This window comes from Cibotium barometz, chromosome 8 (assembly GCF_041138505.1).
Source record: "Cibotium barometz isolate CiBa-2024 chromosome 8, ASM4113850v1, whole genome shotgun sequence".
Classification (NCBI taxonomy): domain Eukaryota; kingdom Viridiplantae; phylum Streptophyta; class Polypodiopsida; order Cyatheales; family Cibotiaceae; genus Cibotium; species Cibotium barometz.
The window spans coordinates 58362042-58381234 of NC_141053.1; the positions used below are offsets into that span (position 1 = coordinate 58362042).

Consider the following 19193-nt stretch of genomic DNA (forward strand, 5'->3'; position numbering starts at 1 on the left):
GAGAGAGAAGGGACACCTACACAAGAGGAAGTTGGGGGGGGGACAAACACGGCTCCGCGGGGTCCATTAGGGGTGGCTCTTAATGCTAAGGACTATTAATTACATCGAGGGTTATGTCCATGGGGGAGCTAGCCCCACCTTGCCTTAGCACATCAGCGATCGCGACGCTTGGTAGTCGAGGGTCCTCCACTGCTATGTGTTAGTAGGCTTGGGGGGGAAGGGGCCGACACTGGCGAGCCTCGCCAAAGCTTTAGGTGCCTGGCCCAAGCTCTGCAAGCATGCTTGTGTAAGGTGGGGCATACAAAATACTGTTCGGGTAGATGGGAAAAAGGAATGCCTCCTGGCCACCTGTCGAGGAAGTTTCTCTAGGAAGAGGAGTCTTGCCGCCCTCAACTATTGTTTGCGGTAGGGGTAGACTTAAGAAACTGACCCGACAAGGAGGTAGCTAGAAGCTGGAGGTCCGCAACATTGGAAAACTGACGGGTGATGACAGCCTCGGATAGGGACGATAGAGCCGACACCATGGTGTTCTCCAGAAAAGGAGGGAAGGCTAAAGGAAACCACCTGCAAACAAAAGTGACCGACCAGGAGCGCAAAACGAAGCGACAAAAAGCAAAAACTTTTTGTCATAGCAACGCGTGGGTCACACAATAGTCTGACATTAAGCAAACAAATAGTATATTTCATGTTAATCAATTAATTAATCAGTATAAATTTTAAATACCTTATATGTGACCTTAAGAAAACAAACCTGTATATTTCATGTTAACCAATTAAAAAATGGTTTAAACCTTATATGTGACCTCAAGAAAACATAAAGATATGAAGCTAGCAAAAGTTATCCATTTGCATGCATTGAAAAAAGTTATCCAAACGAGAGAGAGAGAGAGAGAGAGAGTGAGTGAGCGAGCGAGTGAGAGCGCGCGCGCGCGGGGCAGGGTGGCCATGGCTGCCCCTCTGTGTGTGCAAGTGAAGACTGCAACTGTTCTTTTTGTTTCTGAAGCTTAGAATGCAAGCTGCCCATCATTGATCTTCAACTACCCACCATTGATTCTGGCCTTTTCTTCGTTTTTGTGAAATCAGGTTTGCAGCTCGGCTTTTGTCAGCTTCAATTTAGGGGCAACGCGCAAAAATGGCTCCTCCTTTCTCTTTGGATCAACAACCAACCATACCTTCTGGCAAAGGGTTTCTGCTACCCCAGGCAAGGCTTATCTCAACGCAACTCATTCATCGTATTGAACCCTTAAACACATATGCGAATGGCAAGTTTGCAAGTTGCTACATTACAAGTAAACAATGGCAGGCATGAAGAAAATTCAATGAGTGCACACAGAACAATGCTTCAATTAGTGGTTTGTGCCCATCCCTTCATCCTGAGCGGGGGGCTTACTAGTATCTCAATGATTGATGATGCTATCAGTCATGTAGCTAGTAAGTCTGTGCAATGCCTTCTCTTGGAGTGAGGAAATGCCTGCTGCATGCTTATCTTACAATTGGCCCTCATGGCATAGAAAGATGGTACCACAAGCGGGAATGGTTTAGCCATCCCTTATGTTTGCATCTTATCAGAACAGTTCTTGGATGTTTGGATTGAACAAAGTGAGTGCTTCTCCACATTTACCCGAACTTGAATCATCTACTCTCAGCTCCTTGGTGGCATAAAGTTTCTGTTGTAACATATGCATTCTTTAAATCTGTCTTGTTTTCTATCATTGCCAAAACTTCTTTAAGTTTTCCATGAAACATGCATCATAACTTAGCCAAGATTGAGGTTTGAAGTTGCAGGGAATCTTGCGGTAAGTGGTTAACTATTTAATAAAGAATGCACTAAATCGATTAAACAATGGAAAGAAAACACCAAACACTATGTATATGAGACACTGCATTAGGTGACAGGTCCCAATGGCCAGCAAGCTGCCCCCCCTGCAGCTTGGCTTTTGCCAGCTTCAATGCAGGGGCAACGCGCACAAATGGCTCCTCCTTTCTCTTTGGATCAACAACTAACCATACCTTCTGGCAAAGGGTTTCTGCTACTCCAGGCAAGGCTTATCTTCAACTCATTCATCGTATTGAACCCTTAAACACATATGCGAATGTGGGCAGCCTTTTGACTCATCTGCAATGCTGCCAAAATGATTGATCTTGTGAAGCCTTTCAAATCCAGGCTCTCCTCAGCTGTTGTTCACCATTTCTTGACCCATCATCGACAAAATGATATTTTCACCATTGCTGTTACTTTGAACCTTTGAATCTTTAAGTTTCATTTTGCAACAAAACGCTCTTGGCATGGCATTTACTTTCGGGGGTGTACAACCCCAAGTCCAGTCTCGCCCTTTGCAAGTTTTTGCATTACAAGCAAAATTGGCCTAATAACAGTTTCTACCCCATCCAGAATTTGGGGATTTTCAAGACCCTGCGGTGACAAATTTTTTTAACAAGAAAACCTTGTGCGTCAAAACGACCATGCTACATCAACAAAAATCTGGGGATTCTCCATTATAGCTTCCAATTCGTGTAGTTTCTGGTACTTTGCCCTAGCTCCCAAGCCTAAAAAGTCTGCCAAAATCACTTGGCACAAGTGGCATTGACCTGGTGACGCCATCATAAAAGGCATCTTTAAAGACACTTCACCAGTTTTGGAAGTTACTAAACTTCCATTCCGTGTGTTTATGTGTGAGTGTCATGGGTCCTGTTGTCCCCTGAAAAAGATTTGTAAGGTCATTTATGTCAGTTTTTTTGTGTGTTTTTGTGTCTTGATGGTATAAAAGGCTCCGCGATATCTCTTATCCCTGTTATTAGGAGTTAGGGCTTGTTGATTGGAGGATCAGCATGGCATGAGAGGTGCACATGGCTGGATCGCTCCCTTGCAGCATGTGATGGAGTTAGACGATAGCTACTTCCTGTTCTGTTGAAGCGGGATTTAGGGGGTAGCTCGTGGACCCAACTATGTGGTGTGGGTGTCTAATCTAATCAAGTTTGTGTAGGATGAAGCAACGATTGATCTCTCCATGGGAGAGGGACATCGAGACTGTAATCAAAAGGTGGCAAGTCATCAATGTTCAAGGAATGTGAGGCAAAGCAGCTCCTAACCCGGGTGAACCATGACCGTGTCGCAACCCCTACTTCCAACCTTTGCGATGACTCCAAGGTTAATCTGGGAAGGCGACCACTACCTAGTGTATTCATCCGAAGTAGGTATATCACTGTTTGGAAGAGAGTATCCTTGGCTTGTGTATGGCCGTGGTGACATTGGCCACAATGAAGAGAGAGGATCTGGCTCGTAACATGCAGGGGAATTATGCGTAGATGAAGGATCCTATCTCACACAGTCTCACATTGCCTTCTGTATCCTGAGTTTTGTGAGTCTTTAGCAATCCTCTATCACTTCAAAATTTAAGAGATGAGAAAGAAAGAAAGAAAGAAAGATTTTATTAACGTCTTCCAAAAGACCGAACTCGGCCTATGAGACAAATCGGTGTACCTGTATGGGGTATCCTCTGTCATCCCAACAAAACGAAAAAGTACTGAACTAAAAAGCTGAATCTGGGTGTGCAATAAGTACAATGAGTGGGGGAGGGGATGGAGCTCTACTACTAGGAGAATGCAAAGCTATATGCATGGAGTATACAATCATGATATGCAACCTAGCTAGCTCCATCCTGTACCATACTGGGGGTATAGAATGGTATACATGAATGAAGGGGGTGTCCACAGCTCCCTGAAGAACATGCCTGGGTCTGCTCTGAAGCGAGCCAGTCGCTCCGCACCCTCTCTGTGAAACTGAGCTCTGATCTCTGTCATCTCTCTCTGGTATAGGCGTGGTGTTCGAAAGCCAGGTGTCCTCTGTCTCCTGCGGGCTCTAAGTGTCTTTGCTCTCTTGAGAGTAGTTCCCTGCTGTGTAGGGGCTGGGAGTGGGGTGGATCTCTGAAAAAATGTAGTAATCTGTGTCTGTCGTCCCCCCTCTGGAGCTGTCTGAGCCTGTAATGATGTCTCTTTGTGACGCTATATGTCTAGAATGAATCTCCCCAGTATGCGCTGGTCTGCTGCCTCAAGGGAATGTGGCTCTCTGAATAAAATGGGATATCTCTCTCTGATGGTTGTACATGCTCTGCATCTGCATACATAATGCTCCTCACTCTCCACCTCCTCTTTGCACAATCTGCATACCCTCTCCTCTCGGGGGATCCGTGCTGCTCTGCCAGTCTCGATCTCCAATCGATGTGATGAAACTCTAAGTTGACCAATAGCCACTCGGGAGCATCTAGGCCTCTCTATAAATCCATCATCAGTGATACTCATGAAGTGATCTCTGTAGTATAGCATCTTCGGTGGAAGAGGTTGTGTAGGCGATATCCATGTCTCTCGTGTATAGAGCTGCCATAGGTCCTGCCTCAATACTCTGTTCCTCTCACTATGAGAGAGACGGATATGTGGTGTATCCCTGTCATACTGGAATGGTGGTAGATGATCCATGTCGAGGCCATGTTGTGAGAACCAATGTGACCTGTGCATACCATGATCCTCTGTCTCTTGCCTCAGCCAGCTGTCTAGATGCCTCAAAAGCTCTGTATGACAATCTGTCCTGTGGCATCTCTCTGAATCTGTCTAGCAGGCATATAGTATGGAATATGGCCTCTACCATCATAGGAGGCACATCAAACTCTGCTCGGAGGTACTGATAGTTTGTTGCGTATCATACGTGCCATCATGAGGGCCTATGGTCTCTCTATCTGTGTCCACCAATGGGTAGCAAGGCCTGGCACCCATACCGTTGCTCCATACATCAGTGCCGGTGTGACTAATGTGTCAAATAGCCACCCCTTCGTCTCGGGCTCCTGAAAATGCGCCTGGTGGCACTGTCTCTCTAGCATAGCCAATGCTGCATATCCCCGTGTCAATCTAGCTCTGGCTGTTGAACCCATGGTGAAGCGTGTGGCTGCTGCAGAGAAGGTAACCCCTAGGTACACGTATGATGTCACCACCTCCACCAAGCGTCCTGCGAGAGTGAATGTCAGCTGACTCCTGCCCTGTCTCGATGTATGAAAGACCATAACCTTGGTTTTCCCAAGGTTCACAGTAAGACCCCTCTGTGTGCAAAAATCATCGAGAGAGAGAGAGAGAGATCTGGACACCTTATTGGGTCCCTGAAGGGCCCCCTCCTATTGCTAGGAGTATTTGCTTTATTTCTTTCAAGAGAATGACTACAGGACTGACTTTGAGACTGTAGATGAGCCAAACGCAAGACCTTCAGAGAAGACCAAGAGTAGGGCTGACTGCACACTGCTGTAGAAGCACTAATGATGACCAATCTCGATGCCAATGCACTCTTCCAAGGGGCTGTAGGAAGGCTGCAATTTGAGGCTGAGAGAAGGGGCTGATTGGACTGTTTCTAGGGCTGAATATGCAACGATGAGGGCTGTGTATGCTGTGTTTTCCTTCACCCGGGAGGATGGAGAACAATGATGAGATGCTGACTGCTGTGGGCTGAAAGGCTTCTTGTCAACGATTGCTGAATGCTGATGATATGCGTTTTGTGGTTGGCTGAATGCTTGAACGCTTGAATCGATGAAATCGCTTGCTATTAATATGCATAAACAGGGCTGGTCGGCTGGCTGCTACAGGTTAGCTGTCTTCATAAAGCTACATGACTTGAATATAATATATATGCTGAATATAATATTTTAATGCTACCTGCTGGGTAATAATGCTTGGATAATAGGGCTAAGGCTTATGCAATGGATTAAATGCTATGGCTAAAGGTTAGAAATGCTAAGGGAAGGTTCACATGCACATGAGATGAATGCTATGTAATGCAGACCATGACCTAATGCAAACCCTAAGGCTTCTACTGACTTCTATATGCATGAATGATTCTCTTCAAGTGGGTTAAAGGACTTGATTGATTGACTGACACTCTATGGCTGAGGAAAGACCTATGTAGCTTGTGCCTCACATATCTCGGACTGGGGCTTACAATGGGGCCACAAGATACGACAGAATCATATCCTAAAGAGTCCTACTGCTGGACAATGATGCACTGATGAAGAGCCATCTTGTCACCATGCACTACAGTGTAGAGTGCATGTGACATGGTTGGTCGGGGCATCTGAGATGTGTCAAAGGTGGGCTGGTTGGGACATGTGACTGATGATGAGCCATCTTGTCACCATGCGCTACAGTGTAGAGTGCATGTGACATGGTTGGTCGGGGCATCTGAGATGTGTCAAAGGTGGGCTGGTTGGGACATCATAAAGTCTTTGTGCATACACATGCCATTTAGCTGGGTTTGTGATGGGATTGGGAGCCATCTTGTCACCATGCACTACAGTGCAGAGTGCATGTGACATGGTTGGTTGGGGGATTTGAGATGTTTCAAAGGTGGGCTAGCTGGGATATCATGAAGTCTTTGTGCATACGCATGCCATGTAGCTGGCTTTGTGATGGGAGTGGGAGGCCTCTTCTCCTCAGCATCTGCCATGCCTTGGAACTATTTGCACTTTAAGAAACAATCTGTAAAACAGTTCGTCCCGCTTGGCCAAGAAAGCCCTCTTCTTGCACTAGGTAAACTGTTGAGACCACCTTTGTGCTTGGCGTGCCATGATGATTCCCCTTGCTTGATATTGGCGAAGTTGCAAGCGGTAGGCTTTACGTTTGTCATGTGCATGCACATGGACATGCTAATCCCTAGAGTAATCCTTAAATGGCAATAGATAAGAACCAGACTTAGGACTTCTTTTTTGGAGCTATTGTAGCTAGTTTTGGCAAGGAAGATGTAGTGGAATGGACCAGATGTCTGTCAGCCAATAGACAAAGAGAATGATCATGTGCCGGCTGCGGCAAAGGAATTTTTGGGTCCAAGGACTTGGCCGACAGCAGTCTGCCAGTCCACGTGCTTCCAAGGCTATATGTCCGAGGTCAGGTGTGCATTGTCCTGCACAGGAGTCTAAGGTCAGGTGTGCACTGTCCTGCACATGAAACAGTGCCAGTCCGCGCTGTGAGTCTCCCTCTAGAATGATGTCAGTGGTTCTGTGTATCTGGTATGGTACCGGATGCCAGATCATTGAGTAGATTATGTTTAGGACAAGGGGCCAGCCCATAGGGCTACCCCGGAGCTTAGTATGGGCATGGGAATGGTGTGAAACCATCCCCATGAGGGCCAGGAAGGCCCAGGCTGGACCCACCAGCCATGGAAGGGCTGTGGGACAGCCCTAGGGCAAAGATAAGGCTATTTTCAGGAGCATACAGCCTTTAAATGGCTGTAGGGCATGTATGGGGCAGCCCATACAGGCTGCCCAGCCTTGGGATTGTGGACAAAAGTTGTGTCCAGCCAATCAGAAGCAAGCGCATCACTTTCAGCCTGTTAGGAAAAAAAGGCAGTATTTTTGGGATTTAATTCAGCATTTATTGCTGAATTTTCACCAGTCGTGGGACACAGCCTGTTTTTCAGCTGGCCGACTGCTCCTGAGGAGGAGTATAAATAGTGGAGGCCATAATCCCATCATTCATCTCGGTTTTCACCAAGTGCTCAAGCCAATCAAGGGCCGGCCAGTCAAGCCAAGGAGATTGCCAAGCAAAGGGGTGGACTTCTGAAGGTCAAGGGCAGGATTTTCCAGCCAAGAAAAGGTCAAGTTTTCTGTATTTGTTTTCAGATTTACATCATTCTAATAAAGCAAATACACCATTCGTGGTGGGGGCCCTACAGAGGGTAATTGGGACCCAATACGGTGTCCTCTCCATCTCCCCCTTCTCTCTCTATTTTTTGCACATCCCCTTTCAGTTTGTGCGTTAATTTCCATCGCGAAAAGAGTGCTGTTTTCTGAGTTTTGAAGTACCGATCCTTCTCCGAAGCTTCTGCATACTACATGATCCCACTTGGCACTACAGACCACATGTGTTCCCCCCCACTCCCCCGCGTATGAGATAACCTTCTCCTCATAGAGCGGCCAGTCGGAGGAGAAGTGCATCTTTCTCCACCTTTGATTCTTTGATCCCCGTCCTGTACATGGAGGCGAGTTTGTATCTAGCCCTTTGTGGTTGTATTTAGCCCTTTGAGGTTGGTTTTTTGTAAACTAATAGAAGGATCTTTTTGTCGGGAAAAAAAAGTTGCATAGTCCAGGGAGACTATTAGTGGTGTTCCATAAGATCCAAGGGCAATGATAGTCTTGTGAGTCGGATGCCACTTAGAGCATACCAAGAAAGGCTTTCAGGCAAGTAGGATGATCCTCCAAGGGGTGGACTCTGGAGTGAGATTGCCATACTAAATACTCAGGAAAAGAAGACCAAAGAGGGACAAGGCATGAAGGGCTAGGGGACAAAGTGGAATAGACGGCGAACAGATGTTCATCAGATTCGGAGTGGGTTGGAGACCGGGCTGGATTTCCAAGGAAAAAGTTGGCAAGAAGGAAAGGATGACAGGTTTGGACGTCCATGAGGAGACAAGGGGATAATGACAGTCATCTAGGGTCAGAAGTTGAAATCCCGTCATCAAGTTTAGCAAAAGGGGATGTCATGTGCATGCACATGGAAATGCTAATCCCTAGATTAATCCTTAAAGGGCAACAAATAAGAACCAGACTTAGGACTTGTTTTTGGAGCTAGTGTAGCTAGTTTTGGCAAGGAAGATGCAGTGGAATGGACCAGGTGGCTGTTGGCCAGCAGATAAAGAGAATGATCATGTGTCGGCTGCAGCAAAGGAATTTTTGGGTCCAAGGACCTGGCCGACAATAGGTCTGCCAGTTCACATGTGCTTCCAAGGCTATAAATAGCAGGCGCATAGCTCATGATTGGCATCTCTCACCTTGTTGGGGTGATAGGTCTTAGACTAGGTTTAGTCTAGGGTCTTCAACCTTTTATGGGGCAGCCTATGGCTAGCCATATTGTACTTCCTTTCTGTACACTATGAATATACTGAAACTCAGCTCTCTCTCTCTCTCTCTCTCTCTCTCCTCTCCATCTTTTGCTTGTGTTTTGCATCAGGATGTTCTAGGGAGGTGTTTAGGGCTGAAAGAAGACTTCTAGAGCTTCTGCATGTGACAATGTTCTTCATCATACCAACTGTTATGAGGTATGGATCCAATCTGGGCTTGATTTTGTTGGTGAGTAGTGCAAGGGTACGAGGCTTGGGCTGACTCATGGAGGATAGATGAGAGCTGAGTGGTGATAGTAGCTAGGGGGTAGTGTCATGTGTGTAGGTTAATACTTGAGAGATGGCGCCATATGTGATCCCCATATATACGGATTAAGTCATTGGTAGAAGGGGGCAGGGTACTGAATAGGGCAGAAAGAAGAAAGAAAAAAAGTTATATCAACGTCTACAAAAGGCCAAAATGACCCATGAGGCAAAAAGGATTACATCATGTCCATGGAATACATCATCATGGGTACTAAAATGAAAGAAAATGACAAAGCTAATATGCTAAAGCTGAGATGCTAGGGCTGATCCATGTACAAAGAACATAAGGCTTGCATATCATCCTAAGATATCCCGCTTGGGGCGCTGCAACATGGCACTTGGAGTGGTAAAGCACAGAAAGAAAGAAAGTTGTATTAACGTCTTCAAAAGGCCAAAATGACCTTTGAGACCAAAAGGTTACGTCATATCCATGAGGTACACCATCCTGGATACAAAATAGTAATAAAGAAAGATAACAAAAATCTAGAACTATAAAATCTGATCTAGGTACATGAGCAGAGAGCTCTCATATCACCCTAATATCTTCCTCATGGGCGGCTGTGACATGGTGCTCAAGGTTGTAAAACTGAGCCGGCACGAGAAGGTCATGCGATGATGGGAGATGATGGCCCAGATCCTCCTGTGGTGGTGTGGCCATGTGGTCTGGGGTGTCAAGCTCTGCATAACTCAGTGGCTCTGTCGAGTGTCACACCTCTCGGCCGAGCTCCTGCACTAGCTGTGGTGTGGGTATGGTGCGTGGATCGAAAATCAGAGCGCTGGTGTGGAAGAAGTCGGGGAGAGAGAAAGAAAGAAAGATATATTAAGCATCTACTAAAGACCCAATGGGCCTATGAGACCAAAGTGATACAATAATGTCCATGGCATATCTCATCATGGAATGGAAAATAAAACAGAAAGAAAACATAAACATAGCTATCTCACTGGGGTGATACAAAACTGTCCATGGAAACTCATCATGGAATACTAAGAACATAGAAACATGAGAGCAACATCAGCTCCGGGTAGATGGTATACCACTCTCCGAAATATCAAGCATGGGGCTAATGAGTATGGCCGAGACGTCTCCCTCAGTTATGTCACGTGGAAAGGTAGCTCGATGGCGGTGGAGCATGTCTTGGATCTGGAGCTGAGAGAGAGAGAGAGAGAGAGAGAGAGAGAGCATCTACTAAAGACCCAATGGGCCTATGAGACCAAAGTGATACAATAATGTCACGTGCATGCCCGTGCTATGGCTAATCTTGTGTAGGAACTGTCATAATCCTTGACTAATCATCAATTAATTCAGTCATTAGTGTAGCAGCATCTACTGCATCTTCATCAGCATTAGATCAGCATCATCATCATCGTCATCATCAGCATAAACATCATCATGGGGGTGTAGGGCTCTTGTCGGCAGCCATCCAGGGCTTTCAGCCAGCAGTTGGCAGCCCATGGGAGTACCTAGCAGCCAGTCGGCAGCAACCAGACAATGGTCCAGCAGTGTGGGCAAGGCATGAAGTCGGCGCAGCAATTTCATACATAAATTATGCATTGTATTTGTCCAAAGCTGGCCGACAGCTTCTGTAGCTAGTCGACCAGCAACCTCAAGCATATATAATCAGTCCTCATAATTCAGCAAAGCATCAAGTGATTTTCAGCAGTTCATTCATTCCCTAGCATCAATAGAAGTTATGTAGAAGGCCCAAAGGTCAACCCCTTGGGGCTGACCAAGGCCCACACATGTACAAGCATTCATGCAACCTTTTTGTACCATATGAATAAAGAAAACTTGACACCCAGTCTCTCTCTTCTTCTCTCTCCTCTATCTGAATTATCTCATTAATCAACATCTTGTTCTTAATCAAGCTTAGGGTTGTGGATCAGTACAACAAGGCTTCCGTGCATGCAACATTGGTATCAGAGCATTCAGGCTTAGCCCACTAAGCATAGTCTCAAGGAAGGTGCACAGTTCCAACAGAGAATGCAGCATGGTAGTAGATGGAGTGGTCTGCAAAGAGGCAAAGCCAGAGGAAGCATTCCTTGAGGGTATGTACATAACCAGTACATCATTAAGCTCTCAGATCAGGCCAAAGGCCTAGCAATAGGCATGATCAGTTCCGACAGGTGACTTGACGCTGTGTTAAGGGTAAGGGAAAGCAAGCATGGTGACAATAGTTGAATAGATTCTCAGTTCTTCAACGAGAGTTGGAAGTGGAGATCAAGAGTGAAGGTGTTTAGACAAAAATATTAGTCAGTTAAAGTCAAAGCCAGTAGAAGTCAAAGTCAGTAGTAGTCAGTGAAAGTCCGTAGAAGTCCAGGGAGGAAGGATGACAGAGTGTCCACCCCGTCATCAAGTTTAGCAAAAGGGAATGTCACGTGCACGTCCGTGCCATGGCTAATCCTGCGCAGGAACTGTCTTAATCCTTGACTAATCATCAGTTAATTCAATCATCAGTGTAGCAATATCTTTAGCATCTTCATCAGCATCAGATCAGCATCATCATCATTGTCATCATCAGCAGCATCACATCAGCATAAACATCATCATGGGGGTGTAGGGCTCTTGTCGGCAGCCATCCAAGGCTCTCAGCCAGCAGTCGACAGACCATGGGAGTACCTAGTAGCCAATCGGCAGCAACCAGACAATAGTCCAGCAGTGTGGGCAAGGCATGAAGTCTACATAGCAATTTAATACATAAATTATGCATTTTATTTGTTCAAAGCTGGCCGATAGCTTCTGTAGCTAGCCGACTAGCAACCTCAAGCATATATAAGCAGTCCTCATAATTCAGCAAAGCGTCAAGTCATTTTCAGCAGTTCATTCATTCCCTAGCATTAGTAGAAGTTATGTAGAAGGGCCAGGGGTCAACCATGAAACCTCATCATGGAATACTAGGAATGTGGAACATGAGAGAAGCATTAGCTCCCAATAGATGGTATACCGAGAGAGAGAGAGAGAGAGAGAGAGAGAGAGAGAGAGAGAGAGCTATATTAATGTCTTCAAAAGACCCAAAGGGTCTATGAGACCAAAATGATGTATACATAGTGTGCATGAAATCTCATCATGGATGAAATTAAAAAAAGTAACAGCAAACTGAAACTGAAAACTGAAAGCTAAGATTTCAGACTCTGAGATTATACAAGCTGAAAAATCTAGATCCTACTATGCCAAGTATAGGGTACAATAAGTGATGGGATATGAGAGTGCTGAATAAAAATAGTCAATCAACCCTGTATGCAACATTGGGACCCATCCATGATGTCCCATCATGGGTGATACAAGAAGGCTAGAGTTGTCGATAGTTTGCTGTGAGGATGAGGCTGCTCGTTGGCGGGCTAGGATCTTGTGAATCTGCGGCTGATGAGATGGGGGTGGTCGAGATTCAGTGGTCTATAAAAACACTGCTCAGGAACCTTTGGCTTACTCGGCTCCCAAGTCTGACGGGACGAGGGCGTCTAGCTTTCTCCCTTCCTTCTATCTTACCCGGCTTCCACCAGAAGTCTGATGGGACGAAGGCGTCTGGGCCTACCGGTATGATCCATGTGTTACATGTGTGTAGCCCCATTAGATTGTATCGGATCACTTGGTTCCTGTTCTCATGTCTAAGTCTAATGTATAGGCAATCTGGATCATACTGAAGTGGAGGAAGCCAGTTCATTTGTAATCCATGTGCCTTAAACCAAGTGAGTACTGTGTCCATAGTGGTTGAGTATTTTAGGTATAGTGCGGTACAGTACACGCACGCGTACAAGTATGTAAAGTATCCATTGAGATGAGTACTGTAAGTACGTTCACTTTTTTAAAATAATGTATAAAAAAAACACATATTATAAATCATTCATAATTTAGCAACACTTGTACACAAAGATGCACAAAAAACAATTGAAATGCAAACATGTATGCTATATAAATGTCAAATGAGCTCTCACTCATCATCATTCAAGCCTGAAGATGAGGATGATGAGTAGTCTCCATCTATGAGGAGATTCCTATTAGAATCATATAGTGGCTCCTGCTCTCCCACATCACCTGGTACATCAGTACTCGATATCTCAACAATGGTAGAGGTCCCAGGTATCTCCTCTGAAGAGTCTGCATCTAGTGCTCTGGACCACCTCTACTGATCGCTTTGGCGGCTCTCCCTCTGGAATGTGCACCACGAGTATACACCTTGGTGCCTCTAGAGGTGGAAGGACGACTTTGCTGAGCTGAAGAAGTGAAAGAATTTGTCGTGAGAGCTCGAGACCGAGCTTGAGTGACTCGTCTATCAATGGCCTCGAGCTCTCTATGAAGTTGTCTGTATATCTCGTCCTGCTCATCACGTACTATGTCTCTTCTCGGCATGTTGCTGGCTGCGACACTCAAACTCCTCAACATCAACCTATGGAGCATGTATTCACTAGTAGTTATTAGTGACTAATCACTTTAAACTTACTATGAACTTTGAAGTGTATGTTGTAATTTTTTAAAACCTGTTTTGGTCTATCCATCTTTCAAAGATTTCGAATTAGTCGAAGGTTGGCTCTGCAAAACACCAACCTCTCTAGTTGCATCGTGCTCAAACGGTTTTGGATCTTTGTGTGGATAAAAGAGTAGAAACTCTAGTTCCTCTCACAGGCTCTAGAGGAACAATCCTTAAATCCACGAAGATTCAAATATGTTGATATTAGTAACTTAGTAGTAAGTACTTACTTACTTAAGTCTTAGTTATAACAAATCTTAAAGCCTGCACCCTACACTCCAGAGCCAAATTTTTTCTCAATATGTATTTTGTATCATTACCTGGGATAATAGCCGAAGTGCAGGGGCTTTTAGTTGAGGCTGATGGTATCCATGTGTCTCTCACCAATCAAGAGGCGTCTTACACACCTCTGGCAGCATAGAAACACTGCGACTATAGAATTCTCCAAGGTTATTGGAGTATCCTATCATCTCTCGATCAAGCTCTCGATCAAGCTGCTTATTCGCTGGTACATGACTCATGTACTGATCTCTCATGGATAGAAGCGCGGTGTCCGTGAAAAGATCTGCACTCTTGTAGAGGATGCAATAGTGCTACCATACCATGAATTGGACGATGCATCCAATCCCATCTCCTCTCTACAAGGCACATAATCTCATCTACCTTGTCAATGCCAACAACCATCAGTACATACTACGAATAGTAATTTATAAATACTAAATATTAAATAGACATTGCAATTTACAATTCAATATTTAGTGTTCACTTGGCTCTGGAGATGACTGTGCATGCTGCAAGCTCTCTCCTCATCTTGTTGAAAAGATGATAGAGTATTCCCATTCTAGATCCCTCCATATCTGTGACACACAAGAGGATAAAGAGGGGTTCAAGACTACGGTGATGCTAAGTGCTTCTCTCCAGAGCTCCTCATCTAGCACCTTCCTTTGGATGGCCCTTGTCACTTCATGATTTGCATTATGCATTTACCTCCAAGGTGCATCAACCACTGATCGGCGAAGAGCATCTCAAACATCATACAAACGCTCCAAGACCAATTACATATAAGTGAATCTGGTCTTGGAAGGTCGAATGATATCTTTCGCACTATGGGAGTGAAAAATAGCTAGTGCCTGGTGCTTTTTTCTAAAGAAAGAAGCTATGCGTGTCGCATCTTCGATGACGGGCTTCACCCAAGTCAAGCTCCCAATATCCTCCATAAGAAGATACAAGGAGTGTGTAGCACAAGGAGTCCACACAATGCTTGGAAACTCTTTCTCAATCAGCTCACCCATCCTCTTGGAGTTAGAGGCATTGTCTGTTACCACTTGCACCACATTCTCTACCCCCACCTCCACAATAGCCTGACATATGTGGTGGTAGATAAAATCAGCTGTGATCGGCTCCCCTGCCTTGCTTGCATCAACTGTACACAAAAAATAGGTGCCAAGACATGAAGAGACTAAGATATTTATTATGTGGCGCCGCCTCGTGTCATTCCAACCACCTGAAATGATGGTGCAACCAAACTTCTTCCAACCTTCTTTGATAGGCTGGAGAGAAGTCTCAATCCTCTTCTTCTCTTATGGTGGTCCTCATCTTGTTGTACTCTAAACTTGTCCACCCATCCACATTGCCTACATTTGCAATAGCGGCAATCATCCTCTTCTATTGGTCCGTGCGTAGCACATTGAAAGAGATATCGTACTCAATGAGAGTGCGCTCTATCTCAATCTCTGCTCTACGTTGTCTCTCCTTGATCCATGACATGGAGTGCAAGGAGGAATCAATGTTGTGTTGCCTAGAAGGCTGCCCAATAGGTGCAAAAGATGCAGGCACTCTCTCATGCTAATATGTAGAATTAGAGGGATTGAAATTGGGGATTAAATTAGGGATGTTCAAGGGGCTGACTTTCTGAAATTGAATAATGAAATTGAGGAAAATTTTAACAAAATTGGGTTTAAATTAGGGAGATTTAAATTGGGGATTAAACTAGGGATGCTCAAGGGGCTGACATGAAATTGAGGAAAATTTAAAAAAAATTGGATTTAAATTAGGGATAACTAGTTTAATTAAGGGTATTAAAATTAATTTACTTAAGGATTTAATTAGTTAAATTAAGGGTTAAGAGAGAGAGAGAGAGAGAGAGAGAGAGAGAGAGAGAGAGAAATGAAATGAAATGAAATGATATATTAACGTCCTCAAAAGGCCAAAATGACCTATGAGACCAAAAAGGTTACAACAATTGGTGGATTTGATACAATGTCTGTGTAAGAAAAGCTTAAACAACTAACTGAAACTGAAACAACAACTATGAGGAAAAGTAAGGTACTAGGAGCTCCTAATGGATAACATCTGGGAAGGAAAACTCCATCTGAGAGAGAGAGAGAGAAATGAAATGAAATGAAATGTGAGACCAAAGTTACAGCCATGTGACATCTGATACACTATGTGGAAAAGAAAAGAAAGAACTGAAGGTAAGTATCTAGCTCCCATATTCATGTATTCATGTATACATGTACTCATGTACCCCATTTTGACTAGTAGCATTAGCTTCCCACTCTCCCTAGTTGCTGCTTCTTGTGAGAGAGAAATGAAATGAAATGAAATGTTATATTAACGTCTTCAAAAGGCCATAATGACCTATGAGACCAAAAAGTTACATCATGGTGGATCTGATACAATGTCTGGATAAAAAACCAGAAAATGAAAAAATAAAGATGATACTAGTGGCACCTAGAAAATGAAACTGGAACTGGAAGGTAAACAGAAACCCTTATAGGGTGTGAATATAGTGGGGGGTGGGGGGGTACACTATGGAGGTGCCTCCATCTCATAATATGTGCCGCATCGGACGCTGGCGGATCTCCTCAATATCCTCTGTGGTCAGCACCCTGACTGGGTGTCCCGCATGTCTCGCAAGAATAATCCGAATCCGCCGCTGCAACCTCTGTCTATGCTGGGATGCCCTCCTCCATAGTCGTGGGCATCTGGACCACCCAAGCTCAATCGCACGATCAATCAGTGTACTGCTGGTGTGGGCGGTATCCATGTCCTGCTGTTGCTGTGGTCCATCTGGCGCAGTGATGGCTGGACTAAAGAAGTCTGTAATGTGCCTCTGAGTCTGGCTCTCTGTGCGCCTAAGCAGGCTATCTCTATATCTCCATAGCTCAAGCAAGAACAATCCCAAACACCTCTGGTCCTGGTACCCCATGACTCTTGAAAGTGGTCCAAAACCCTCTCTGAATAAACAGTGGAAACGACCAAGTATCTCATAGTATGCAGTACAATGGCATATATAATGCAGCTCTGTCTCTGGCTCCCCATGGCATATTCGGCATATCCTGGCCTCAGCTGGTATACCTCTATATCGGCCAATCTCAATCTCAAGCTGGTGTGAGGATGTGCGAATCTGACCAATAGCACATCGTACTGCATGAGACAAGTGTACATCCATGTAACTGGGTCTGATCACAAAACCATCTGTTGTGAGCTGAAGAAAATGCTCTCTGTAGAAAGCCATCTTCGTGCCCAGCTCCTCAGTCTGTTGTATCCATGTCCAGCTGAACTAAATCCTGACGGATGAGTCTGGTAATCTCTGTCCGTGTGAGAGTGAGAGAGGGTGCCTCCAGAGAATACTGGAAGGGAGGCAATGTGTCCATGCTAAAACCATGTGCCTGGAACCAAGATGTCATTTGTCCATACCAACAAGCCGTGTCTCCCTGTAAAGCTAACTGTCGGGAGGACTCAAGGGCGAGGCATGCATACCTGTCTCGGGGGAGATCCCACAAGCCATGTATGTAGGAGACTGATCTCGCAAGAGCCTCAATCACCAGAGGGGCAGCCGCCAGCTCTGCTCGAATAATCTCATGAGGTACCACGGCCTTGGCTCTAATAATCCTAGCAATCATGGATACCAAAGGCCTCTCCATACCTCTCCACCCGCCTGCGCTGTGATGGCCCATTGAAGGTCCCCATATCTGCACTCCATAAAGCATAGCTGTTGTCACTAGAGTGTCAAAAAGCCAAAGTTTCGTTCGAGGTTCCTGAAACTGAACCTGCGAACACATCCTCTCCAAACCACCCAGGGCTGCATGTGCTCTAGTCAATCTAGTCTCTGCTGCTCTCCTCATCGAAAACACTGGCCCACTGAATACTACCCCAAGATATGTATATGCATCTGTATACTCTACAATCTCTTGCCCATATGTAAATGTGGGAGCTGATCGCCTAACCCACTGTGGCGTGGTGTTAAACACCATAACCTTGGTTTTGCCAAGGTTGACAGACAATCCACTATCATGTGCAAACTCATGTAAAGCATCCAGATGACGCTGCATACCCTCAGGGGAGTCAGAGATCAACACAATATCATCAGCATATAACAATAGTGGGATCCATGTACCTGCTAGCTGGGCTCCTCTGTTCCCCAATCTCTCAATGTAGTCAGAGGCCTCATCCACATACATACCAAACAATGAAGGAGATAACGGGCAACCTTGCTTCACTCCTATAGTGGAGTGAACCAAAGTAGAGACCCCCTCTGGGGTGCGTACCTGCCCTGCAACTGATCTATATAAAGCCATAATCCCCCATATGAGCTCTGTGGGTACCCCCATCTCATGTAATCGCCTCATCAATCTGGCTCTGGGCACTGTATCAAATGCTTTGCGGAAGTCCACAAAGCTACAATAAATCCGTCGCCCATGCGACCTGCCCTCCTTAATAATGGCCCGCAGAGTCAAGATGTGGTCAAGAGTAGAGAAACCTCTCCTGAACCCTGCCTGTCCCTCTGCTTGAATGCCCTCTCTCTCTGCCCATCTACTCAACTGCTGCTGAAGAATGGATGCATACAATCGTGCTAGTGTGTGACCAATCATAATAGTGCGATAATTCCCTGGCTCCATAGGGTCCCCTGACTTGAAGATAGGCATGATGGTGGACCTACTCCAAGTCTCGGGTAAGCCTTCACACATAGCACGATTGAACATCACTGCTAGAAGCTCTGCCAGCATGTCTCTCGCATGAATAAAGTGCTCAGCGAGCAATCCATCATGATCATATGCTCTCCTAGTCTTCATCCTATCAATGGCCTTCCTTACCATCTCTGCGGTAAAGAAAGTACATGTCTGTGGGCATGGTGCTGGCGGGTCAGGAAAAGGTGTCTATCCAGGAACTGTATATAGAGATGCTGCATAACTACCCCAGACCTCTGTAGAAGTAATGGCCAAAGCAGGGGAGGACTCATGAAACAAACGCCAGGCCTCCCTCGAATCCTGGCTCAAGAACAGCTGGTATAATTCCTGCTCTAGCTGAGCAAGGAAGGCCTGCTTCTTCCTTCGCACAAGGCGCCGGAAGGCAATACGTGAATGTCGGTGAGTAGTGACTCCCAAAGCAACCTCCCGCTGCAGTCGAGCTCTTGTCTCTCTGCACTCCTCATCATACCAGCTGTTCTGGGGCATACACCTAGAACGCTATCTCTGTCCAGGCTGAGTATGTGGATATGCCTCTCTCGCTGCATCCTGTAAAGCCTTTGTCAGTATATGGGTCAGCTCCTCCAA

At 45.4% G+C, this 19193-nt stretch overlaps 1 protein-coding gene across 1 annotated transcript in view; it reads left to right on the forward strand.

Moving 5' to 3' along the window:
- Positions 1-836: 836 nt before the first annotated feature.
- LOC147636476 (putative protein phosphatase 2C 45) overlaps positions 837-19193 on the forward strand; it is a 106477-nt gene continuing 88120 nt past the window's right edge. The window contains exons 1-2 of the mRNA XM_086801921.1: positions 837-969; positions 1084-1201. Coding sequence (XP_086658047.1) covers positions 946-969; positions 1084-1201 — 142 coding nt within the window. The 5' untranslated portion in view covers positions 837-945. The remainder of the gene's footprint in view (positions 970-1083; positions 1202-19193) is intronic.